The following is a 25,909-nucleotide window of genomic DNA, read 5'->3' on the forward strand; positions in this document are numbered from 1 at the left end:
TTCCCTTGCTGCTTTTAGTATGTTTTATTTATATTTAATTTTTGATAGTTTGATTAACATGTGTCTTGGCATGTTTCCCCTTGGCTTTATCCTGTATGGGACTCTCTGTGCTTCCAGGACTTGATTAACTATTTCCTTTCCCATATTAGGGAAGTTTTCAACTATAATTTCTTCAAATATTTTCTCAGTCCCTTTCTTTTTCTCTTCTTCTTCTGGCAACTCTATAATTCGAATGTTGGTGTGTTTAATGTTGTCCCAGAGGTGTCTGAGACTGTCCTCAGTTCTTTTCATTCTTTTTTCTTTATTCTGGTCTGCAGTAGTTATTTCCACTATTTTTTCTTCCAGGTCACTTACCCGTTCTTCTGCCTCAGTTATTCTGCTATTGATCCCTTCTAGAGTATTTTTAATTTCATTTATTGTGTTGTTCATCGTTGCTTGTTTCCTCTTTAGTTCTTCTAGGTCCTTGTTAAATGTTTCTTGCATTTTGTCTATTCTATTTACTAGATTGTGGATCATCTTTACTATCGTTATTCTGAATTCTTTTTCAGGTAGACTGCCTATTTCCTCTTCATTTGTTAGGTCTGGTGTGTTTTTACCTTGCTCCTTCATCTGCTGTGTGTTTTTCTGTCTTCTCATTTTGCTTATCTTACTGTGTTTGGGGTCTCCTTTTCGCAGGCTGCAGGTTCATAGTTCCTGTTGTTTTTCATGTCTGTCCCCAGTGGCTAAGGTTGGTTCAGTGGGTTGTGTAGGCTTCCTGGTGGAGGGGACTAGTGCCTGTGTTCTGGTGGATGAGGCTGGATCTTGTCTTTCTGGTGGCCACGTCCACATCTGGTGGTGTGTTTTGGAGTGTCTGTGGCCTTATTATGATTTTAGGCAGCCTCTCTGCTAATGGATGGGGCTGTGTTCCTGTCTTGCTAGTTGTTTGTCATAGGGTGTCCAGCACTGTAGCTTGCTGGTCGTTGAGTGAAGCTGGATCTTGGTGTTTAGATGGAGATCTCTGGAAGATTTTTGCCGTTTGGTATTACATGGAGCTGGGAGGTCTCTTGTGGACCAGTGTCCTGAAGTTGGCTCTCCCACCTCAGAGGTACGGCCCTGATGCCTGGCTGGAGCACCAAGAGCCTTTCATCCACACGGCTCAGAATAAAAGGGAGAAAAAATAGACAGAAAGAAAGAAAGAGGATAAAATAAAAGTAATATAAAAAAAGTAAAGTTATTAAAATAAAAAAATAAAAATTATTAAGAAAAAAAATTTTATTTTAAAGTAAAAACAAAACAAAACAAACAAAAACGGACGGACAGGGGCTTCCCTGGTGGCGCAGTAGTTGAGAATCTGCCTGCCAATGCAGGGGACAAGTGTTCGAGCCCTGGTCTGGGAAGATCCCACATGCCGCGGAGCAACTAGGCCCGTGAGCCACAATTGCTGAGCCTGTGCGTCTGGAGCCTGTGCTCCACAACAAGAGAGGCCGCGATAGTGAGAGGCCCGCGCACCGTGATGAAGAGTGGCCCCCACTTGCCACAACTACAGAAAGCCCTCGCACAGAAATGAAGACCCAACACAGCCATAAATAAATAAAAATAATAAATAAATAAAAATTAAAAAAAAAAAAACAAAAAACGGACGGACAGAACCGTAGGACAAATGGTGAAAGCAAAGCTATACAGACAAAATCTCACACAGAAGCATACACATACACACTCACAAAAAGATGAAAAGGGGAAAAAATAATATATCTTGCTCCCAATGTCCACCTCCTCAATTTGGGATGATTTGTTGTCTATTCAGGTATTCCACAGATGCAGGGTACATCAAGTTGATTGTGGAGCTTTAATCCACTGCTTCTGAGGCTGCACAGAGAGATTCCCCTTTCTCTTCTTTGTTCGCACAGCTCCCGGGGTTCAGCTTTGGATTTGGCCCCGCCTCTGCGTGTAGGTCGCCTGAGGGCGTCTGTTTTTCGCTCAGACAGGACAGGGTTAAAGGAGCAGCTGCTTCAGGGGCTCTGGGTCACTCAGGCCAGGGGGAGGGAGGGGTACGGATGCGGGGCGAGCCTGCGGCGGCAGAGGCCGGCGTGACGTTGCAGCAGCCTGAGGCGCGCAGTGCGTTCTCCCGGGGAAGTTGTCCCTGGATCACGGGACCCTGGCAGTGGCGGGCTGCACAGGTTCCCGGGAGGGGCGGTGTGGAGAGTGACCTGTGCTCGCACACAGGCTTTCTGGAGGCGGCAGCAGCAGCCTTAGTGTCTCATGCCCGTCTCTCGTGTCCTCGCTGATAGCCACGGCTTGCACCCGTCTCTGGAGCTCCTTTAAGCAGTGCTCTTAATCCCCTCTCCTCGCGCACCGGGAAAAAAAGAGGCAAGAAAAAGTCTCTTGCCTCTTCGGCAGCTCCAGACTTTCCCGGACTCTCTCCTGGCTAGCTGTGGTGCACTAACCCCTTCAGGCTGTGTTCACGCCACCAACCCCAGTCCTGTCCCTGCGATCCGACTGAAGCCCGAGCCTCAGCTCCCAGCTCCCAGCTCCCAGCCCCCGCCCGCCCCAGGGGGTGAGCAGACAAGCCTCTCGGGCTGGTGAGTGCTGTTCGGCACCAATCCTCTGTGCGGGAATCTCTCCGCTTTGCCCTCCGCACCCCTGTTGCTGCGCTCTCCTCCACGGCTCCGAAGCTCCCCCCTCTGCCACCCTCAGTCTCCGCCTGTGAAGGGGCTTCCTAGTGTGTGGAAATATTTCCTCCTTCACAGCTCCCTCCCACTGGTGCAGGTCCCATCCCTATTCTTTGTCTCTGTTTTTTCTTTTTTCTTTTGCCCTACCCAGGTACGTGGGAGTTTCTTGCCTTTTGGGAGGTCTGAGTTCTTTTACCAGCGTTCAGTGGGTATTCTGTAGGAGCAGTTCCACGTGTACATGTATTTCTGATGTATCTGTGGGGAGGAAGGTGGAGGAAGGTGATCTCCACATCTTACTCTTCCACCATCTTCTCCTCTCTGCCTTTTTTATTATAATATGTCTTGGTGTAGGTCTGTTTGGGTTTACCTTGTTTGGGAACCTCTGTGCTTCCTGTACCTGCTTATCTGTTTCCTTCTTTAGGTTTTGGAAGTTTTCAGCTGTAATTTTTCAAATACATTTTCAATCTCCTTTTCTCTTCCCTTTGTGGAATCCCGATTATGTGTAGATTGGTACACTTTATATTATCCCATAGGTCTCTTGTATTGCTTTCATTTTTTCTCATTTGGCTTTCTGTCTGCTGTCCTGATGGGTGATTTCCATCATTCTATCTTCCAGGTCAGTTATTCGTTTTGCATTATTTATTCTGCTGTTCATTGCCTGTAGTTCAGTTTTTGTCTCGACAAATGAGTTTTCTAATTTTTTTGGTTCCTCTTTATTGTTTCTAGTTCCTTTTTATAGTACTCTACATTTCTGTTGATAGCCTTTCTTAATCCCTTCAGTATTTTCATTATCTCCTTTTTGAAATCAGTGTCTGTTAGACTGAAGAGGTCTATCTACTGTGGTCTTGGGGGGCTGTTTATATCTGGGAGCATCGCTGTGTAGCCTGCGTGGGTTTAATATTTTTGGTGCAAGGGCTCATTTTCGTATGGATGCCTGTTGCCTCTTTTCTCAACGTGTGCTGGCCATTATCCCCTTAATAGAGGGTGTGCAGATGCAGTGGCTGGTGCCTGGTCGTGGGGTTCTCAGCAGCAGTGGTGGCTCATGTGTGCCCCCGGAGCACACGATGGGAGCAGAGGCGGCTCGTGATCACTCCTGGAGCTCATGTAGGTAGGCAGTGTCCTGCTGCCTGAGAGCTCGCTCAGGGAAATCGGCTGCAGGGTGGCTTCCGCGCCTCCCCTCGCACACTGCCCACACAACAGCACCTCTCCAAAGCCCAAGTTTTCCCACCCAGCCCTCGCCCATACTGGCAGACGTGTCTCAGGCTGGGGAGTGTAGAGCAGTTGCGCTGACCCTCTGTGCAGGTCTCTATTCTAGCTGCTGCAGATCAGTTGCTGTGTTCTTCTCCAAGGCTCTGAAGCTCTTCCTCTGTCCTGGCTGATCTCCCTGCCGGTGAGGGGACTTCCCAGGGTGCAGGAACCTTTCTTGTTTCACAGCTCCCTGCCTGGGGCGCAGGTCCCAACCTGATGACTTCCTTACTTTCTTTTTTTTTTTTTTTTAACTTCTGTCCTACCTGGTTACATGGAGATTTTCTTGCCCATTCAGGGGTCTAAGGTCTCCTGCCAGCATTCAGTAGACATTCTGTGAGAACTGTTCGACATGTAGATATGTTTTTGATGTATTTGTGGGAGGGGGTGAGCTTCACGTCCTTCTACTCCGCTGTCTTGATTGTTCCCCTGTATCTCATCTTTAAATAGGATCCCAACCAGATAGGCCTTTTGTGGCAAAAAGTTGATGAAATTTACAAATGAAGAGCATAACCTCTGTTTTCCTCCCTTGTAACCAAGGACAGAAGTAGTGCTGAATCTGTTGGATCAGCGCCTGGTTTCTAGAAAGGAAGGTTTGATCTCCTGAAAGTGGCGCCTCTCAGGTGTTCCTGGGAGTTGCCCTACTCAGTGTGTCCACTTGTAGTCTCACCTGAATCCATGACCCAGTCTCCTTGTAAATTAAAAAACAAAAATCAGGGACTTCCCTCTGGCACAGTGGTTAAGAATCCGCCTGCCATAGTAGGGGACATGGGTTCAGTCCCTGGTCTGGGAAGATCCCACATGCTATGGAACAACGAAGCCCATGCACCACAACTACTGAGCCTGTGCTCTAGAGCCCACGAGCCAAAACTGCTGAACCCCATGTGCTACAACTACTGAAGCCTGCATGCTGTAGGGCCTGCATGCTGCAGCTAAGCCCGTGTGCTGCGACTACTGAGTCCACACAGTTAGAGCCTATGCTCTGCAACAAGAGAAGTCACTGCAATGAGAAGCCCACGCACTGCAAAGAAGAGTAGCCCCCACTTGCCGCAACTAGAGAAAGCCTGTGCGCAGCAACAAAGACCTAACGCAGCCAAAAATAAGTAAAATTTAAAACAAAACAAAACAAAACCCGAAGACATCTTTGAATGCTGTTTGGCACACTGTTGGCACATCTTTATTAAACTGATTCAAGCAATTTCATTTGGTAACTTTTCATCAGGCCTTCCATTTGCAGTGTTGTGGGATGGTGAGTTTGTTGTGATGATTTCTGTCCTTTGCCATCATCTGTGTAGGCTGAGAGGATCATGGAGGCTATTGAGCTGTACCGAGAAGAAACTGCAAAAATGAGAGAACACAAAGCCATTTGTAAAGCTGCAGGGAAAGAGGTAAGACAGTCCATTAAGTTACGGTCTGAGAAACATTTATAAATGGAGACAATTCCTGAGGGAAAAAACATCATTTGGGGATTTATTAACTCAGGAAATGAGATAAATGTAGTAAAATCTTTTCTAATTCAAACATTAGAAAGAAGGAATTGAGAAGCTTTGTCTTAATAAAAAGCCAAGGATAGTTAATTTGAGATCATGGTGATTATTGTATTGAGTTAAAAACTCAGATTCCTGCTTTCGTTTGGGAGGCAGGTAAACATTTCAGATTTCTAGATGAAATGTATTGCCCAGACTCATTGATAAATAAGCACTATTGAAACTAAAAGTTGTTATTAAATAATTTAATAATTCTTTAGGGTCAGTTTTTAGGGTCTCTCTTTTCAAAACTGTAAAATATTGTTATGACCCTGCCTGTGATAAGCACTATCAAAGGCTTGTTTTTTAATGACTTGATTTAATAATTTCTTCGTAGGTTCCTCTTCCCATCAACCCCATCCTGATGGCTTATGGCAGTATCTCTGTGAGTAGACTAATGGTTTCCCCTTGGTTATTCTAAGGTTACTTTCAGGCACAAGAGAGGAGTGAAGAGGCATTTTGATTTTAGAATAGACGTATTGGGAAATACTTTGTCATTAAAAATCTCTTGAATGCTGGAATCCTCTAAGACATTTTGTATTTCAAAAGGACCATTTTAGTGTAACTTCAGGTCATCCTTTCTGGTTGGACTGGACTGGCATTCTTTTTTTAGTGCTTATTTATGTTTAGTATCCACAGCCCTCTGAAGATTCTATTCATTGAAACTGAAGTTTTTGGAGGAAAAGTTGATATAAATTAGTCAGATAAAAGAGGAGAGAGGGAGAATACTGGGACAATGTATGCTTTTAGTGATCTTTAATTACTCAATACTTTACTTGCATGTTTCATTCATCACAATAGTAATGTGAGTCAGTGTGTCTTCATTTTATAGATAGGAGACTGTTCTGACTTACAGATTGAAGGGAACATAGTTGATAAGTGGCAGAGCTGGATTGTGAACCCAGATCTGACTCAGTCTAAGCCCATGCATGTAGTGCCATTTTTAGAACAGTTTCTCATAAGAAGGAGAGATATCCCTGGTTTTTAGGAGATGGAAATTAGAGAGCTTCAGTTAAGAAATCAAGAGTATCACTAATGCTGTCACACTTCCTTTATAGCCTTCAGCTTATGTGTTGGAGATTTTTAAAGGAATCAAGTCAAGGTGAGTGCCGGTGCACAGTTATTACAGCTAATACCATTTACCGAACATGAGATAAACAGACATTATAATTGATGGTTATCTTCTTTAGAGGCTTAACTATGTCAAAATTTTGATGGAAAATAATTCATTATAATGTTCTTTTTGAATTAGAACTAGAAGGTTCCTCCTAAAATATGAAGGGAGATATTGAATAGTTTTAAAAAGGACAAATGAAGGGCAGTGCTACTTTATATCCTAGGTAATGAAATCATCTATAATTCAGTCACAGGTACCAACTGTTAACATTTTTTGTTGTATATTTCCTTTGGCTTATTTTCTGTGTACATACACAGTTGGAATCATATGTATACATTTTTATATCCTGTCCTTTTTCACAGAATATTTCCTGAGCACTTGCTCACTTTAGTAATATTCTTCAAAAACACATCATTGAATTAGTTCAAAATATTCCATTGTACGTATAGTTACTATTGGGTGGTGCATATGTGTTTGGCTGTTATCAATACTGCTTCAGTAAACACCTTTATATATAAATCTTTGTCGTCATCATTGATTATTTTTCTTAAGGGTCCTATCAGTCTATTAACTAATCAATGGACATGAGCTTTTTAAAGGTTTATGTTGCTTAATTACTGTCAGAGTGCCTGTAATGACTTTTACCAGCTTTTAAAAAGTTCTTTGCTGGTTTGAGAGGCAAAAGGTGGTACTGTGTTATTTTCCTTTTTAATTAACAAAGTTAAAATTTTATTATATTTGTTGGCCATTTGTAGTTTTTCCTGTGAATTTTTACTTTCCCTTTCTTGTGCTTTATAGTTGTTTCTCTTACCATTTTTTTAAGAATTTTTTTATATCTTTTGTCATTCATTTTTGGAATAATATCTGAGTTTGATCTACTGAGAGTTATCATTTTTTAATAACAAATCACAATATCTGAATATATCCCATACAAGAAACAAACAGGACCTATCTAAGATAATGAAACTTTGCTAGAGAAAGGTAAAAGAAAATTTAGAGTAATGGAGGTACGATGTATTCCTAGATGGGAAGATTCTGTGTTTTAAAGATTTGGTTTTTCTTAAACTAATCTGTAGGTTTGTGATCCCAATTGAAATCCTCTTGAGAGTTCTAGTTGGAATTGATGAAATAATAGAACTAGCTCAAGAAAAGTAAAACAAACCAAAACCAGAACAAGAGGGAGCTGTTCTCCTAGATTAAAAAACTGTAAAAATGCAAAATTAAAACAGTACAGGATTGTTGTCAGAATCAGTTATCAAAACAGACTCTAGAGCCCTAGAACACTCTATGATATAGAAGGACTCAATAAATGGTAAAAGAAGTATCATGTAAAGATGGGATATACAACAAAAGGCTTTAAAGAAATTGGTTATCTGAAAAAAAAAAGTTAGATTCTCCTACCATGCCATGGACCAGAATGCATCAAGTAGGTTAAAATACTAAATATAAAAAACCAAAATGTTGAAAAGAGAGAACCATTCATAATACAGATGTATGTTTAACTCTGGATGGGTAAGATCTACTCAAGTATAAAAGTAGAAGAAAAAAATAGGAGAGGAAAAGATTTTTAAATTGACCATGTTAAGAAACGTGGCATTTTTAATGTTTATTTTTTCCTCTTCAGTGAGCTGGAAGAATCTCTGCTTGTGCTGCCTTTCTCTTACATCCCAGACATTCTTAAGCTCTTTAATGAATTCATCCAGCTGGGCTCTGAGGTTGAACTTCTATGTAGGTGCCTCTTCTTTCTCCTCAGGTAACGTCCTTTCCAAAAGTATATCATGTCTCATCCGCATAACTGCTCCAGTAGTGCCTCACCTGAAGCTGTCCATGCTTTGGGATTAAGAAATGTGATGTTCCCGTTTCAGAGACTGTTGGGAATTTCAGTGCTGCCTGACATAATTCTTATCCTTTGGAATCAGTCTCGCTCGTAAAACGCAGATAGTGATGACCCAACTCTTTAAGTAGCATGAGGTACTATGTTGCTAAGGCTGCTCAGGCAGGCAGAGGTCTCCAGGTTACAGTCTAAGGTAGCAGCTCCGGTTCTAGTCAGTTTGCCGAAAGCCCATCTCTGAATGGCCAGTCTGCCTCGGTGTTTCTTTTTGACTACTGAGTTTAAACTAAATGGTTTTGTTTTCATAACAGCATTTTAAGGAGTAGTCAGTTTATTTCCCAGGTCTCTACAAGTACAAATAGAAGAATAGGGGCATATTTGGAGGGAACTAAGAAACATAAAGAAAATGTTCATTAGATTATATTCTAGGAAGAATTCTTATTAGTATGTAACAGAGGGAAAATATATTTACAAAGGCGTGATATATTCTTATCTCCCACTCTGTCCCCCAGTCTCAGGCTGTTATATCAGAGGACAGGAATAGAGGCAAATTTGAACATTCCTTAAAATGCTATTAGGAAAACAGAAACTGCTCAGCCAATACCAAATAGTTAAAAAGAAGAAAACAGGTGTATTTGGTGAACTGGCCTTTTTTCATGATCAGTAACCCTTCATTCCTTTATTTCTTTCAGGATAGTAGCAAATGAAGAACAATGATATGTTTATATTATTCTGTTGTCATATTTACAGTTTATTTTTTATTGCTATGGCATATGTGCTATTGAATCGGGGTTACTGATTCTAAGAGAAACACAGTGAATATTTCTAGCATATTGGGATGGTAGATGGGTGCTACCTCTACCAGGTAGATATGGCAGGTCACAACTGAGGGTGAGGGTGAATGTGGAGGTTAAAGGAGCATGAATCATCAAGGGCACCTTGGTACTCTAGGTCAGAGTTTGATCATCTCTTTTTTTATGGCTGAAATATTAATAAATCTTTGAGTTAGCAATTCTTAGAAGGCTCATTTTCCTCTGATCTTTCCATAGAATACCATTGTCAAAATCTGTGGCCACCTGGTAGATTGCAAAGTCAGCTTTGCAAATGAGTTGAATGTTAGGATAGTATTTTAAAAATTGTTATTGGATAGAACTGAATAGTAGGAAGAAACTTCTTTAGTTTTTTTTCCTAGAAGCATTTCTGTATTTCCATGATTGGCGAAATGATTTTTTTTTGGATATTTTGTCTGTTTGCTAGTTCTAGAAGGGATAGGTAGAGCTAGAACCACTATCCTTCTTTGTGACATGCCTGGTTTTATTTTTGTTAGGATTCACTTTGGCCAGATCACTAGCAACGAAATGCTTGTGCCAGTGATTGAAAAATTAAAGGAAACAACTATTTCAAAAGTCAGCCAAGTCCGGGTAAGTATCATCTTTGTAGAGACAGAACAAGGAGGGGAAAATTCTAGTGTGTATGTTACTTACAAGTAGCATAGTGTGCTATGCCCTGTCTTTGGTGATATTGACCTGACATGCATGTGTATTTAAGATGAGGTTTTCGTTGGAGCTAGTAGACATAAGGAAAACAAACAAACAAACCAGGAAAAACCTTAGGGAAGGATGAGTAACAACACATGAAGCTTTGGTTCCCCTGACTCACATATGCTGCGATATTGAACTGAATTGAGAGGAAGTTTATTTCATCTCTCTTGTATTCTTTCTCAGGATGTTATCGGCTTCAACCTGGCAGGTCTTGATTATCTCAAGAGGGAATGTGAGGCAAAAAGTGAAGTTATGTTTTTTGCTGATGCTACCAGCCACTTGGAAGAAAAGAAGAGGAAAAAGAAAAAGAGGGAGAAGCTGATTTTAACATTGACTTAGAACTGAAATGTGGTGCCTTTTTCAACTTTTTCTTGAAAAGGACTTCCAAACTAAGCAGCAGTAGAGTTGGTGTAATCTTTGAAATAAATAAGAGGTTATCATGTTGCAAAAGAAAGATCCTAGGATGTGTTTCCTAACTTTGCCTGAGGGAATTCCAACATAGCAGTATGGGCTCCATTTCTTGGCCTGAAACACAGACTAGTTTAAAATCTGTGCTCTGAATGGCAAGCCCTGCAGGAGTTGTTCCCTTCTAGCAGGAAGCAAAGAACTTTTTAAAAATCAAGTATTTGTTTCACTAGAGTTGAAATTAACATTTCAGAAGTTTTCCTTATTTCTTTTATGTCAGAAGATTTGTTGGGTAATTTGTTGCCTCTCTGTATTAGGTTTTACTGCCTACTGAGACAATCAGGTATGTAACTGATTGCCCTCTGCCCATAAATGCAGAGTCTTGGACTTACAGAACTGAAAGGGACCATAAAAGTTATCTAGAACAGCCTCTTTAAACTTAACCTCTTGTAGGTGGTTTTATCTGTGTATAAAAAGCTCCTAATTAATTGCTGTTTATACTTCTCTAAGTAGTTGTTTCTAATTAAAGAGTAGTCAAGTAGAGATGCCTTGCTGTGCACTAATCAAAGAGAAGGGGAACTTACCTCAGATAAAGTGAAATGTACAGTAAGTAACTGAGCTATATAGCTTTTGGTCAAAGTATCTGAAACTCCTTACCTAAAGGTTTGAGGTTAACAGGTGAGTTTAAAAAAAAATTCTAAGCCAAGCTAATTTCTAGTCATTAAGTCAGAATTTATTGGTTTAGCCAGCCATTGGCTACATACAATCCTTTGTACTGAAACCATTTAATGAATAATCTCTTGCAAATGATGCATTGTTACCTATGGAAGCCTGTAATGCCATAAAGAGGAGGCTCATGAATGGTTTATTAGGAGTATACCATCTAAGCTTAACTTAAAATAGAAATAAATAAATCTCCATATGTCTATATATATTTATTTCAAATAAGCTTAGATGGTATACTCCTAATACGAAGTATATGCTTAACAATTTGAGATTCCCTGGCTAGAAGTTAGGTGCTTAGTGTAGTAATTGTATTAATTAAAGTGTTTCTCTGTGACAAGTATCATAAGTCATATCTCATCCCAAAGAAGTCTAGCAGAGCATCTAGGACAGTGACCAAGGAGACAGTGGCGTCTGTCACTGGCATGTAGGGTTCTACTCACCTATCCGTCAGTGCAGCCTTTCCAGGCCAGACCAGGCAGGAGCTTAGGAGGAAGCCACCTGGCCTACAAACAGTATCTACAATCCATCCCCTTTCCTCATAATCTAAGAGCCTTAGTTTTGAGATAGGACTGAGGCTCTTAAGGATAACATCACCTTATATTCTAAGTCCTATCTATCTCTTTATTTCTGAGGTTGTGAGATGCGAGCAGCTCTGATGTGTACCGCAGTCACTGGCCCGATCCTTGGTAGGGCCGAGTGCTAGCTGCCCTTGTATAATCCCTACCCACCCAAGCGTAGGCTGGGCCTAGTGACCTGCTTCTAAAGAATAGACTACAACAAATGTAATAGGATATCTCTTCCAAGGTTAGGTTATAAAACCCTGAATTCTGCCTTGCTCGTGCTCTCTCAGGTCTTCTTGATCACTCTGGTAAACACAAGCTGCCATGTTGTGAGATGCCCTGAGGGCAATCTCCAGACAACAGCCAGTGAGGGACTGAGGTCCTCAGTCTAACAGCCTGTAAGAAGCTGCATCCTGCCAACGACTGCTTGAGTGAACTGAAAGCAGGTTCACCCCTAGTTAAGCCAGAGTACCCAACAGCTCTATGCCTGGATTCCTGACCCACACAAGCTATGAGATCATAATGTCTGTTGCTTTAAGCTTACTGAGTTTTGGGGTAATTTGTTACGTAGCAATAGATAACTAATACAGCTTCTGTAGAGCAAATTACCTAACCTGGTTATGTTTCAGATTACTCATCTACAAAATGGCATGATGCTACCTACACTGAAGTTATTATAAAGTACTTACCACTGGCTCAGAGTAAACACAGAATATGTTACTTTTACTGTGTGAGACATACAAGGTATAAACCTATAGAATGATTCCAATATATACATAGATAAGATTGGAAAGAAATGGACTAAAATGTTATCTGTCAGATATTACAGAGAATCTTTACAATAGATGTCTAATATGAGTAAGTACATTGGGCATCTTGTAATCTCATTAACTCTGATAATATGAACAAAGAGGCATAAAGACAACATCACTTAAGACATTTCTTCTATTAGGTACATTCATGTTGTTACTTTTTTTTTTTTTTGAGTGCTTATTCATTCTTTACTTATTTCCAAACCTTCCCAGGGTTGAAAAGATATTTATTCAGCTATGGGACAGTTTAATCTCTAGTTGGCTAAGGTTACTGGAACAGTAATTCATACTCATGTTACAGTCACCATCGTAGACAGGCTAAGGAAATAGTCCTACTTACTGGTCAAGATTTTGAGACTACAGAGGAGATATAGGGACTAAATTAACCCATGTCATTCTTTCTGAAGCATATAAGGATATGTTTAGTTCTTTTTCAAAACTATTTCCTATATCAGTAGGAGACTCAAAGATCATACCTCTTCCAATTCTTTCATGTGATTTGGGTAACAGGAATCCTATATTTGCACTCAGGTTTCAGTTAACTTCTCTCAATTCTTGATTGAGTTCTGAACTTCTTTAGCAATGAGTCACAATTTTGAAGCATGTTATTACTTTTGATAGATTGGTGCCAGCAGACATTACGAATATTTGAAAGCTCTTCTGTAGTTTTCAGAATTGTCCAGCTAGAGTTTCAAACTTCACCACTGCTTAGTTTAAGATAACTTCTGAAAGGCATGGACTAGAACCGAGATAAATCACATCTTAATCAGTGGTTCCCAAAGTATATTCCAAGACCCCTAGGGGTCTGAAGACTCTTCCGAGTAGTCCACAAGGTCAAAAATATTTCAAAACAATAAATTTAATAATGTCCTCCAGGAATTCATGTCCACCCAGAGCCTATGAATGTGACCTTATTTGGAATTTGGATCTTTACAAATATAATTAGTTAAGATTAGGTCATTCTAGATAAGATTAAATCCAATGATTTGCTTTTATAAGAATGCCATGTGATGGACAGCTACATGTAAAAGAATGAAATTAGAACATTCTCTAACACCATACCCAAAAATAAACTCAAAATGGATCAAAGACCTAAATGTAAGGCCGGACACTATAAAACTCTTAGGGGAAGATAGAGAACACCCTTTGACATAAATCTCAGCAATATCTTTTTGGATCCACCTAATAGAGTAAGGAAAATAAAAACAAAAATAAACAAATGGGACCTAATTAAACTTAAAGCTTTTGCACAACAAAGGAAACCATAAACAAAATGAAGAGACAGCCCCCAGAATGGGAGAAAATATCTTCAAACGAAGCAACCAACAAGGGATTAATCTGTAAACTAAACTATACGACAGCTCATGCAGCTCTACGTTAAAAAAAAACAAACACAAGAGGCACATGAAAAGATGCTCAACATCACTAATTATCAGAGCAATGCAAATCAAAACTACAATGAGGTACTACCTCACATCAATCAGAATGTCCATCATCAAAAAGTCTACACACAATAAATGCTGGAGAGGATGTGGAGAAAAGGGAACCCCCCTACACTGTTGGTACCACCACTATGGAGAACAGTATGGAGGTTCCTTAAAAGACTAAAAATATAGAACTACCATATGATCCAGTAATCCCACTCCCGGGCATATATCTGGAGAAAACCATAATTCAAAAAGATACATGCACCCCAATGTTCAGTGCAGCACTATTTACAATAGCCAAGACATGGAAGCAACCTAAAAGTCCATTGACAGATGAATGGATAAAGAAGATGTGGTACATACATACAATGGAATATTAGCCGTAAAAAAGAATGAAATAATGCCATTTGCAGCAACATGGATGAACCGAGAGATTATCATCCTAAATGAAGTAAGTCAGACAGAGAAAGACAAATATCATACGATATCACTCATATGTGGAATTAATTTAAAAATGATACAAATGAACTTATTTACAAAACAGAAACAGACTTACAGATATCAAAACAAACTTATGGTTTCCAAAGGGGAAATGTGGCGGGGAGGGATAAATCAGGAGCTTGGGATAAACATACATACACTACTATATATAAGGTAGATGGCCAACAAGGACCTGCTGTATAGCATAGGGAACTCTACTCAATGTTGTGTGATGACCTGTATGAGAAAAGAATCTAAAAAAGAATAATACACGTATATGTATCTTAATCACTTTTCTGTACACCTGAAACTAACACAACATTGTACATCAACTATACTCCAGTAAAATTAAAATTAAAAAAAAAAAAAGAAAATGCCATGTGAGGACACACAGGGAGGGAGGCCACGGGACAGCAGAGGCAGAGATTGGGATTGGAGTGACAGCAGCTACAACCCTAGGAACACCAAGGATTCTACCACCAGAAACTAGGAGAGAGGCATGGAACAAATTCCCTCAGTGCTTCCAGAGGGAACTAACTCTCTAATAGGTCTTGGTTTCAGACCTCCTAAACTGCAAGAGAATAAATATCCATTGTTTTAAGCCACCCAGTGTGGTCATTTGTTAACAGCAGCCTCAGGAAACTGATAACAAATTTTGGTATCAGGAAGTGAGGTACTGCTATAGCAAATACCTAAAAATATGGAAGTGGCTTTGGAATCAAGTAATGGGTGAAAGCGGGAAGAATTTTGAGCTACATGATAGAAGAAAGTCTAGATTACCTTGAGGAGACTGTTGGTAGAGATAATGAACAGTAAAAGCACTTTTGGTGAGGGTTCAGAAGGAAGTGATGGGGAAAGTAAAGAACACTTCAAGCGTCTTAGAGAATTCCTACATCATGAACAGAATGTTGGTATAAATATGAACATTAAAGGTGCTTTTGCTAAGACCTCAGATGGAAATGAAGAACATGTTATTGGACAGTGGAGGAAGTGATCCTTGTTACGAAGTGGCAGAAAACTTGGCTGAATTGTGTTCTGCTTTTGGGTAAAAAGTAGAACTTATAAACAATGAAATTAGATTTCCAGCTGACGTTTCCAAGCAAAACATGGAAGATGTGTCCTGGTTTCTTGCTGCTTATAGTAAAATACAAGAGGAAAGAGATAAACTGAGGAAGGAAATGGTCAGCAAAAAGGAACCTGAACATGATGATTTGGAAAATTCACAGCCTGTCCATATTGCAGGGAATGCTAAGGCATGCTCTGGAGAGTTCATCAAGGGTGCAGCTGGAAAACCTAGTGGAGAAATTAGGTTTGTGACCATGAGTATAATCAACCATCTCAGCAGAAGCTAGGAACAGAGGTGAGACTATCCAGGAAGGACCTGTGGAGAACCCTCACGTCTAATGGCGTGGATCTCCTTGACATCCACGAAGACTGATGGCTTTTGAGAATGTTCTATCAGCAAAAACTGCCTGCTTGGCCTGGGGGACAGAGACAAGAAATGAAGGAAGGCTGCCAGACTTCTGGGCTTCTGTAAGCAGGAAATGGGCTGCCCAGAGGATAAGACTGTATCCCAGGCTAACAACTGAGAGGGTGGGGCCCACAAGGCATCTGTGGGTCTAGAGGGGGGTGCTGATGAAGCCTCTGGCCCAGAGGGCAGATCAAGACACAATTATGCTCAGGTTTTGAAACCTTAGGAAATCCGCCCCTCTGCACTGCAAACAAACACTTAAATCGGTGACTCCTTTATTCTTTCCATTTTCTCCTTTTAGAATGGGAATGCCTTCTTATGCTATTTTGCAAGCTGACAACTTGTTTCTAGTTTCACAAGTCCATAGATGGAGAGGGCACCATGATAGGTGAAGACTTTGGGGAATATTGGGATAGAGTGAGTGCATTTTGCATGTGAGATGGGTATGAATTTTGGGGAACCAGAGGGTGGACTGTACTGAGTTTATCCCCACAAAACTCATGTCTACCAGGACTTATGAATGTGATCTTATTTGTAAATAGGGTCTTTACAGATGCAATCAAGTTAAGATGAGGTCATTCAAGATTAGAGTAGCCCCTAAAACCAATGACTATTGTTCTTATAAGGAGAGGCATACAGAAATACACAGGGAAGAATGCCATTGGGGACAGAGGCAGAGATCAGAGTGAGTTATAAGCTAAGGAACACCAAGGACTGCTGGCAACCACCAGAAGTTAGGAAAGAGGCATAGAACAAATTCTCCCTCAGAGCCTCCAGAAGGAACCAACCCTGCTGACACCTCGATTTCAAATGTCTGGCCCCCCAAACTGCAAGAGAATAAATATCTATTGTTTTAAGCCACCTGGTCTGCGGTACTTTGTTATGGCAGCCTCGAGACACAAACACAGATTTATTACAGCAGCCCTAGGAAACTAATGCAAGATGCTATTTGCCTTTTTCTCTCATGAGCGTACAGTGGAGTTTTCCAGAGACTATGTGATGTGTGATATGGTGACAGATTGAATACAGAGCAGATGTGAGAATCCAGCTATGTCCTATTAAGCCAGACATTGAAAAGATTTGCAAAAATGTAATACTCCCCTTCTTATTAATTTTTGTTTGGAAAAGTTATTTTTCATTAACAATTTATTTATGGTAATATACTGGGTTTATTTTTTTAATAAATTATAAGTTTTTCCCAGTTTTAATTCTAATTTGGTAAATATTGATAAATATGACCCACATAAACGAAAGGTTTTTGGGATCCTCAATAATTTTTAAGAATACATGAGGAGTCTTGAGTCCAAAAAATTTAAGAACCACTGGCCTAACTAAATTCTCAAGTCCAAAAGGGCATCCTGCTGTTTGTGTTTGTACCCTTGCTTTTTGGAGAGTCCGATCAACATCAAAAATAGCACTTGAAAGAGTGAACTTTAGAATCACATTGAAGTAGGTTAGATTTTTACTTCTTCAAGATTCTCTCAGCCTCAGTTTCCTTATTTATAAAGTGGGAAAAATATCTATCTTGTAGATAGTATGAGGATTAAATAGTTTATGACTATGAAGGGGTAGTTGTTATAATTATTAAAAACAAATATTTTCATTCCACCAGACTAAGTGGCTCATTGGTTGCTGGCTGTATGAAGATGGGAACAAATGCAAGGTCTAAGGCCTCAAGTTTGAATGGATGACAATCAAATTACAAATTTGTTACTTACCTAACACCTAATGTGGAGAAACTTTACGAGACATGAAGACTCCAAGTGCAGAGGAAGAAACTGTAGAAATCTTCTGGACCATAGGATTTTCTTTTCCCTGGGGAAAATCTTTTGGTCTCTTATCATAATTGCTGCTTGTTAAAACTGGTAAAATACCCATTAAGGACTATTATTTTCATGAACAAATGATTTGTATATGCAAACTCAGATAACATTTTAGAATTAGAATCTCTAGCACATTTAGCTCAATTGTAGGTATTTTCTGTCTAATGCAAATTCTACACACCAGGTTTAGGGGATGAAGGATGGCTATTGATCTCCTGTAATTTCTTCTGTTCCCCCTAGAGTATGTTTTCTGCTAAGGGTGACTGGCCTTTCTATAGGTGCCATCAATCACCATAACCAGGTCCCAGACCACATCAACATCCAGATTTCATGGTTTTTTGGTGGGGAGGGGCAGGGGAACAGGCCTTGGGAAATGGACTGTGAACTATCATTGTTGTCATTGGAAGTAGAGTAAGGATTTAATAAAACTCTTTTCCCCTCTCTCTGTGCCTGCCAGATGGTCTCTATAAGCAAGGAAATAGAAATTTTATTAACATAAATGCAAAATTATTTAATTGCTGTGATCAGCCACAGGGATTCAGTTAGTCTGGATCAGCATCTAATAACTTGTGTGAAGAGGATTTAAGAGGACTTGATTTAATTCCCAGAGTGGGGAAAATTGTTCCCAGTGAGGTCTTTCGTGACCACCCTGCTATAAACTGCAATCCTTAATACTCCCTATACTTCCTTTCCTACTTTACATTTTCTCCCTTGTACTTATCACCATTGTAGTCCATGTTTCACTTCTTTTGTCTACTGTCTGTCCTCCCACTGGAATGTTCAGTTTACATAAAGGCAGAAATTTGTGTCTCTTGTTCATTGCTGTATCCCCAATGCCTAGCACATTAGAAAAACTTATGATCTTTGAAAGAATGAACAAATGAATCCAACTCCATTTCTATCGAAATCAATGTCATCTGACACAAGTTCCCCTAAATTTCTTTCACCTCAGAATGTCTGGATCCTTAGCCACCTTTGTTCTCTCCCTTGCCAAGACTAACACTTCAGCTCTATTCTTGATTATTCTCTTGCCCTCTTGTGGATACTGCTGGTTCAGTCCTCTCATTCATATTTCTAATGTTTCTCTTCTGCTCTACCCTTTCCAGCCCACAAACACACTAAACTGAAAATCTCTCCTTTTCTCTGTTGCCTCCCTGAGGTACTCTCTCAGGTACCATATACTCTTGCTCTTTCCTTTAATAATAAATTGAAAATGTATCCATACTCAATATTTCTGCTTTCTTAACACCCAGCCATTCTTCACGTTCTGCAGTTTGGTTTTTGTCCCAACCGAATCTAGTGATTCTATTTAAATCTGAAGTCTCCTTGATATCTCTATAGCATCTTTCAACTGTGTCCATAGTTTCCTTGAAATTCTTTGAGATATTTCATGTTTTGCTAATTGCTTCTTCTGTCTCCACTGGCGCCTCTTTTTTTCTCCTGCTCCCTAAACAGACTCCAAATTTCTTCTCCTTCCCCATACCTTCTATCATCACCTCTGTAGCTGACACTTAAAATTATTATATCTCCAGCTCTGACTTCTCAATTGAGATCCACTCCTGAATCTCCATGTTTCATTACCTGAGCCCCAAACCTTTCAGATGAACTCTTATGTCCTCTTACCTCCTTTTCTCAATGGGTCCCACCTTAGATTTTACAGTACCCCCTGGCAAATGTCTTTCATCCACGTCCCTCTTTCCTAACTATAGTTGCCACACTATAGTTCTTATCCTTACACTTGGCCTGTTGATGTAGCCTTCCAATGGTTCTTTGCATATCCAGTAGCTCTTCTCCTTCAGCATATCCTGTACAATAACACTGGATTCATTTTTATAAAGATATGCTGATTATATCACCCACTGGATCAGAATTTCAGTGATTCACTGTTGCTTATATAATAAAGTCAAGCCAAGGATTCAAAATCTCCCATAACTTGATTCCAACCAACTTTCCCACTATATTACTAATACTCTAATCTCTCAACAAATTGAACTCCCTGCTTCCCCTCCTGAACACCTGGAGACTTCCTATTGCTACACTTTTGTTCATTCTTCCTATTTTAAGTCTCCTTTCATCAAAAGTTTTTGCATTCTATAAGACCCAGCTCAAATATCAAATTGATATAACTGTAACACAAAGTAGTATATGATTCATGCTGTTGGAGTACAATATAGGAATCAAGTGTGAAAACTTTATTTCTGCTACCAGACTATGTAAGTCTTTTAGGATAGAGTCCAATTTTCATTTTTATATTTGATAAAATATTTCATACAGTACCTTGCATATAATAGGTTCTCGATATCTGTATATTCTATCTGCAAGAGACACCAGTATGAAGGAATGTATTGTAATTCAGTGTATATCCATTCAACTTCTATAATAAGGTATCTCCTATCCCCCAACAAGATTACAAGTTGTTTTTTATTTTTATGACAAAGACTTGCTTTTTAAAAAAATTCTGATTGTCTGATACCCCATAGATGGCCAATAATATTGAGATTTATCCAACTTACAGTCACATGTACTATGTTAGCACTTTGCTAGATGCTTTCAAAGATGAATGAAGATACAAGTCTTTGTCCTAAGAAATTTAACTCTATGGTTTTAAAAATAGAATAAATGAAGCTACAGAGTACAGATGTGAGGGGATTAGAAAATAGCATTTTGACTTTTGTATTCTCCTTGCTCAAATGTAATTTTTGCGCTATATATGACTACTCAAAGTGAACTTTAAAGGATATTTGCTTCCACAGGTAAGAACAGGACATCATGCTCAGTCATAATCTCTATATTGTGAAAGATGTGTGCTGATCCCTTGGCACCATCCTCTCCAACAGCCATGGCAAATAACTCCACTTTCAGTTCTGCCTGCAAACCAGCCGCCACCTATAAGACACAATGTAGCTTTAGAATCAGACATGTATGAGTTCAAATCTTGATTTTTAACATGACTGTGGGCAAGTTACTCAAACTCTCTAATCTTGTTTCCTCATCTATAAATTTGGCACAAATGAATGATTGCTGTTCTAGCATTTAGAAGAATTACTTCATGGATTAGTTAGGTTGAATTCCATTGAGTAAGTGGGACCCAGGAAAAATTGCTGAAGGAGAACATCAGGTGCTATTTAGGAAAAAGCATAAGGAAACTAAATGCCAGGATGCTGGAGGGCAAACTTTCATGATGTCTGTAACTGTGCTATTTCTTGAATATCAGTAGCAAGTTTCTATTTATTGTCATCCTTGTAGATAAAGATAAATTTAATCTGAGATAAATATAAGTTTCATCTTAAATTTAATCTAAGAGACTGGGTGAATCCCACAATTCCCCTGCCCTGCCCCTTGGTTTATAGTATTCCTAATGTAGGACCTGCAACGTGGCAAAGCCAGTAGAGGGAGACAGAATTAGTTTAAATGCCAAACTGCTTAGATCTGAAAGCTACGTGGAAGAGGTTTGTACCAACAAAAAAGAAACCTGATATATAAAGAAGAAGAAACAGCAAGGAATAGGCTTCTTGCCTTGCTCCTTGAAAAGAACACTAGCCAGGAAAGAAAGAATTGTTTATGTTTCTAAGCTGCCTCTCTAGGAGGTGGGTTAAAAAGCAGACTTGAGAACAGTTATCTGGAAAAAATAAATCAGAAGAAACTACCACATGGAAAGCAGTTAGGTACGAATGGAATTTTTTTTCTTCAATAGAGTTTTATAAATGATAGAATTGAAGAATGTTTCAGTTTTTTCAACAGTGTGCTTGTGAGCATCTATCTGCACACTGGAGAGTATCCAACAGCTCTGTTCTGAGACCCGGGCCCTTAGCCCTCCAAGCCCAACAACCAGAGCAGGGCTGGGGAATGACGACATTCTGCACAAGGGCAGCTGGAGGACTGTTATCACACAGGTTTACCCAGGCTTGGAGTACATTCATTCAGTGTTGGCAACGAACCAAGCTGAACAGTGGTGAGATTTAGATATGGAGAAGTCTAGAGGTTACATTCTTTGCCAGAGCCAAAACCTACTATCAAAAAGAAAAATAAATAAATAAATAACAAACAGTATAGAGTGAGCTTCGAAGAATACAAGCTGGGTTTTTAGTACGTATCAAGGTTCATCCAGCAGTCGTTTGGCTTTTGGCTAATCCCTACTTTAAATGAAAAAGATTTGCTAACTTCCCAGAACAGTGGGAGAAAAGCTTGCTTTAACTGTGTTTTTGCTTTATGTTGTGAAGATTCTGAAATTTCGACACAGTACAATGATGAATTGTTTCGGAGAGGTACTCATGAATTAGTGGATCTAATCCCAAAATGTATTTCTGTTTGGAAATTGCAGCCTGCATACTACAATTTTATATAGATCATAAGATACTGGAGCTGGAAGAGGGCTAAGAAATCATCAGTCTAAGCTGCTCCTTTTATAGACGAGGAAAGCAAGGTGCAGAGGATTAATTAACCAAAAACATCACTGAGCTGCTTGGTAGCATAGTCAGGACAAGAAGCCAACTTTCTTTGCACTATAGCCAACCGATGCTTCTGTGTCAACGTATAACAACTGTGGCTGCTTTAAGATCTTGGGATTCAGTGAGCACTGTGTGCTGCTTATGGGACTGAACGCCCTTGCTCAGAGTTCCCATGAGCCTTTGGGAATCTCTGGGAACTCCCATGAGTTCCCAGTCCCCATCTGTGACGAATGGTTCATGTACCTACCAGACTTCCTCACATCATCTGTCACTCAATCACACATCTCTCGAGTGCCCACCATGTGTCCTGCTCTGTAAGCTCCTTATGTGTCTCACTCATCTTTAACATCCCCTGTACCCTGGCACTATCACTGGCATATGGGAGGAACTCAAAGCTTGTCGACTGAAATGAAAGGTGTGTTAAAGCAGCAAGACGATATACTGACCAAGAAATAAAAGTTAAGATTGAAAGTGTGATTTTATTATCTTTTGAGACAACCTTTTGTTTATAACATACTACACTTCTGAAATTCTAATTTGAAGTAAGTGGCAGTGTACACATTTTATGCTAAACACCCTATTTGGGGGAATGTATCAAATAAAATCAGAACAGGTTGACATTTTAAAATTTGTATTTTCAGAGATTTTTGGAGAAATGAGACAGATGGTGACTTTAAATATACTACTATTTCTTAATATGTTATTAAATAATATTCTCTGACAAATACCAAGAGAACAAACCAGATTTACATAAAATGTAAACAATGAAATATTTGTTTTTCAAGTGAGTTTTCACTTTGCAGAAGGATTTGTCACAGGATATCTTTAGGTAATCAGTTTACCAAGTGCATGTTAAATCGTATTTAATGTTTTAAAAGGTATTTTCAGACAATTGTATAGAACTGCAGTATTGGGACAAGTGAAGTGAACTTCAGAAATGGTTCCATAGCTGGAAGTTTAACTCTGTTTACACACAGATCTGCTCATGGTTGTTACATGAAGTAAGTGACATCAAGCCAGATGTCGAACCAATACCAGGAATCTTTTGTTTATGATACTAGAAAAAGTAGACTTAAACATGGTTTAAACTGAAACAGGTAGAACGACTTAAAAATCACTTGACTGGAAACATATACATATTTGTATGCACACACATGGACACACACAACAGATAGCACATAGGACTTACAGGGCCAGGTTTGTAAGTCACTTTCAGTCCTGTGCTGGGTGGGGGCTGCTTCACCCTAAACCTACCAGGAAAAAAGATGGGAATAAATTGATGCCATAATGAAAAACAGCACGAATGAACTGGGAAGTAATAAAATCAGGAAGGTGTTAATATTCCCTACACAGGAGCAAGGGGTCCAGACTAGTAGAAAAACAACCTAATATCCAGTTGGAAAAAGAATCTGGGGCCTGTTTCACAACTGCCTTTCCAACAGTTTTCATCGGCGTCAAACTGACTCCAACCTGAGTTTCCACCCTTTGTTATCGGATGCTGACGAGCAGCTCGGGTCTGGGCAGAAGGTGGCGAAGGTTTGGCTGGCGCGTGCACTGCCGCGTAGCTGCCAGCGTGAACACACATACTGACTGCCAGGTCATTAAGCTGAAGAATAAAGGCTCCTTTGGAAAGCAGCGGAGCATGGGAGACAGTCTTTCTCTGCCGTGGTATGGGGTTTGCAAGTTTGGGGAGAAGAGAAACAGAAAAGGCTCAGAAAATGTTGGTTAACTTGAAAAGCCCAGTGCTCACACGTGGTGCCTATTGATCTCTTCCTCTTCCTGTGGTTTGTGGGTTCTGCCTGAAGGTTAAAGACCTGGAGTAAATTAAAATGCCAAGGGAAGCCTACCTCCATCTACCCCACTCCCTCTACCAGCCACTTTGCTGTCTGCCCTGTGGTGGCTGAGTTGAACAAGCTGAGGATTGAAATCTATAAAACTAAAATTCTGTACTGGACACACAGGGTCTGCATGGGTGGTTTTAATTCGTTTGAGGTTGACTCTCCATTTCTCCCCACCCACTTTGTGGCAACAACCTAAAAAAACAATAATGTCTGATCTGGCGGCTTGGGTCCCTCAACAGGTTGTTTGTGAGGAAGTAAATGTGATTCCTGAAGTTGAGAATTCACCTCAATTAAAATGGGACGGTGATCTTTTCAATCAATCAGATGCTCCTGTAGCTTTGCTCCATCTGACTTCCAATCCTGAATTTAGAATCACAAACATTCTCAAACTTGCTACTGACCCTGAGAATAACTCCGCACTTGAAATAAACATGTATCCCATTTTTATGGGGGAAAAAACTCGAAATAATCCTGAAGCTTAATTCAAAATAGTATAGAGAAGATTTTGTGATTGGGAGTTGTCTTGGCATAGAAACATGGTATATTGACCCAGTGGGAAGGACTGATCTCCCACAAGAAGCAGTGACCACAGCTGTGTTGATAAAGCAAGGTGCTCCAATGAGCTGGTACTCAGGAGATCTGAGATCTACCCTTGCTGTAGCCTACAAGACCTTAAAACAAGTTACTCAGTTTGTTCCTTTATATAATAGTCTCTAAGGTTCTACACACTCTAAAATTCTATTGGTTTTGATCTGAAAATGAAGGGCTAAGGTGACTTTCTTGTAACTTAATGCCAGATACAGTATAGTTCTTATTTGGAGTACAGGCTGTGAGTTAAGGTACTTGTTTATAATTCCAAGTCACATCATCAGAGTCAAAATGACCCTGATGATTAAGGGTTAATTTTTTTTCCTTTTTGCCTCAATTATGCAGAATTAATGTAATTAAAATCATGTTTAGATCACAAAGTGCCAACCAATGTTAGCTGGTATTATAGTTGGTGGTAGATTTGAGAAATAGACTTTCAAGTTTTGTGCATTAGTTATTGTTTTGTGTATTAGTTATTGTAACACTGTACAACTTCCCTTTCATTTTTTGCTAGTACAGATCAGGTCTTGAGGTGCTTCTAACCAAAGTATGGATAAAAATTAATGGAAAGGCAATGAAATACCTACTCTATAGTTGAGGCTTGGTAAGTACTAATATTTTGAATAATGAATGAATAGATGAATTAGTGAGTAAATGATTGAATGAATGACGTTAAGATTCAAGAGTTCAGGTGTAATTACAGTTCAGTTCAATAAACATTCACTGATGTTGGCAACCAAAGAAAAGCCACAGAGTAGGGGAAGGTGATCTGAGCATACACTTGGAGCCTTGGCCTCACCTGCAGAAGTCCACTCCAACATTCTTGAGCTTTACAGTGGTTGCATAGGTGTGTCCTTCTTCAAGCACTCCAAACGTCACTGAGGGTGGGAGAAGATGGAATCCAAAGGGGGATGAATTTACATTATTAATGGCAGCAGATGCAACAGAGGATGTTTTCACTCTTCCTCCAACAGAATCTTGCACCTTGCATTGAGAAAAAAAGCAATAAAGCATAATAAAATGGTTCTATTTTGCATTCCCAAGATAATAAAAAGACTCTGACCCCACACATCACCCAACTAGACCATGCAGCAAAGCATGCAAGAAACTTACCCCACCCTCCAGCCAGCCTACAGCCACTGCACAAGGCAAGGCCTTGCAGCCAACCAAGCCAAAGCCGGCTTTGCCCCCAGCATGCCCACAGTAGTAGACTCTACCACAACAGAAAGGCACCTACAGCCCACATAAGGGCACCCCTTGACTACACAGCTCTGGTGACCAGAGGGGAGCATGCTGCTGGGCCCATGGGACATCTCCTACATGAGGCTACTTCTCCAATATTGGGCAATGTAACCATCATTAGAAATAAACACAGAGAATTGGGAAAAATGAAGAGACAGAAGAATATGTTCCAAACAAA

The 25,909-nt window shown here is 39.9% G+C and overlaps 2 protein-coding genes across 3 annotated transcripts in view; one reads left to right on the plus strand and one right to left on the minus strand.

Annotated features, from left to right (window-relative positions):
- Positions 1 to 13,402, plus strand: part of WDR3 (WD repeat domain 3) — a 47,720-nt gene extending 34,318 nt beyond the window's left edge. For both annotated transcript variants that reach the window (XM_036849160.1, XM_036849169.1), the window contains exons 22-27: positions 5,189 to 5,281; positions 5,757 to 5,804; positions 6,478 to 6,521; positions 8,161 to 8,289; positions 9,695 to 9,788; positions 10,092 to 13,402. In XM_036849160.1, coding sequence (XP_036705055.1) covers positions 5,189 to 5,281; positions 5,757 to 5,804; positions 6,478 to 6,521; positions 8,161 to 8,289; positions 9,695 to 9,788; positions 10,092 to 10,247 — 564 coding nt within the window. In that variant the 3' untranslated portion in view covers positions 10,248 to 13,402. The remainder of the gene's footprint in view (positions 1 to 5,188; positions 5,282 to 5,756; positions 5,805 to 6,477; positions 6,522 to 8,160; positions 8,290 to 9,694; positions 9,789 to 10,091) is intronic.
- A 3,652-nt stretch (positions 13,403 to 17,054) lies between these two features.
- The window catches only part of SPAG17 (sperm associated antigen 17), a 222,063-nt gene continuing 213,208 nt past the window's right edge, over positions 17,055 to 25,909 (minus strand). The window contains 4 exon segments of the mRNA XM_036865025.1: positions 17,055 to 17,654; positions 20,354 to 20,498; positions 23,250 to 23,310; positions 25,289 to 25,473. Coding sequence (XP_036720920.1) covers positions 17,515 to 17,654; positions 20,354 to 20,498; positions 23,250 to 23,310; positions 25,289 to 25,473 — 531 coding nt within the window. The 3' untranslated portion in view covers positions 17,055 to 17,514.

This window comes from Balaenoptera musculus, chromosome 1 (assembly GCF_009873245.2).
Source record: "Balaenoptera musculus isolate JJ_BM4_2016_0621 chromosome 1, mBalMus1.pri.v3, whole genome shotgun sequence".
NCBI lineage: Eukaryota > Metazoa > Chordata > Mammalia > Artiodactyla > Balaenopteridae > Balaenoptera > Balaenoptera musculus.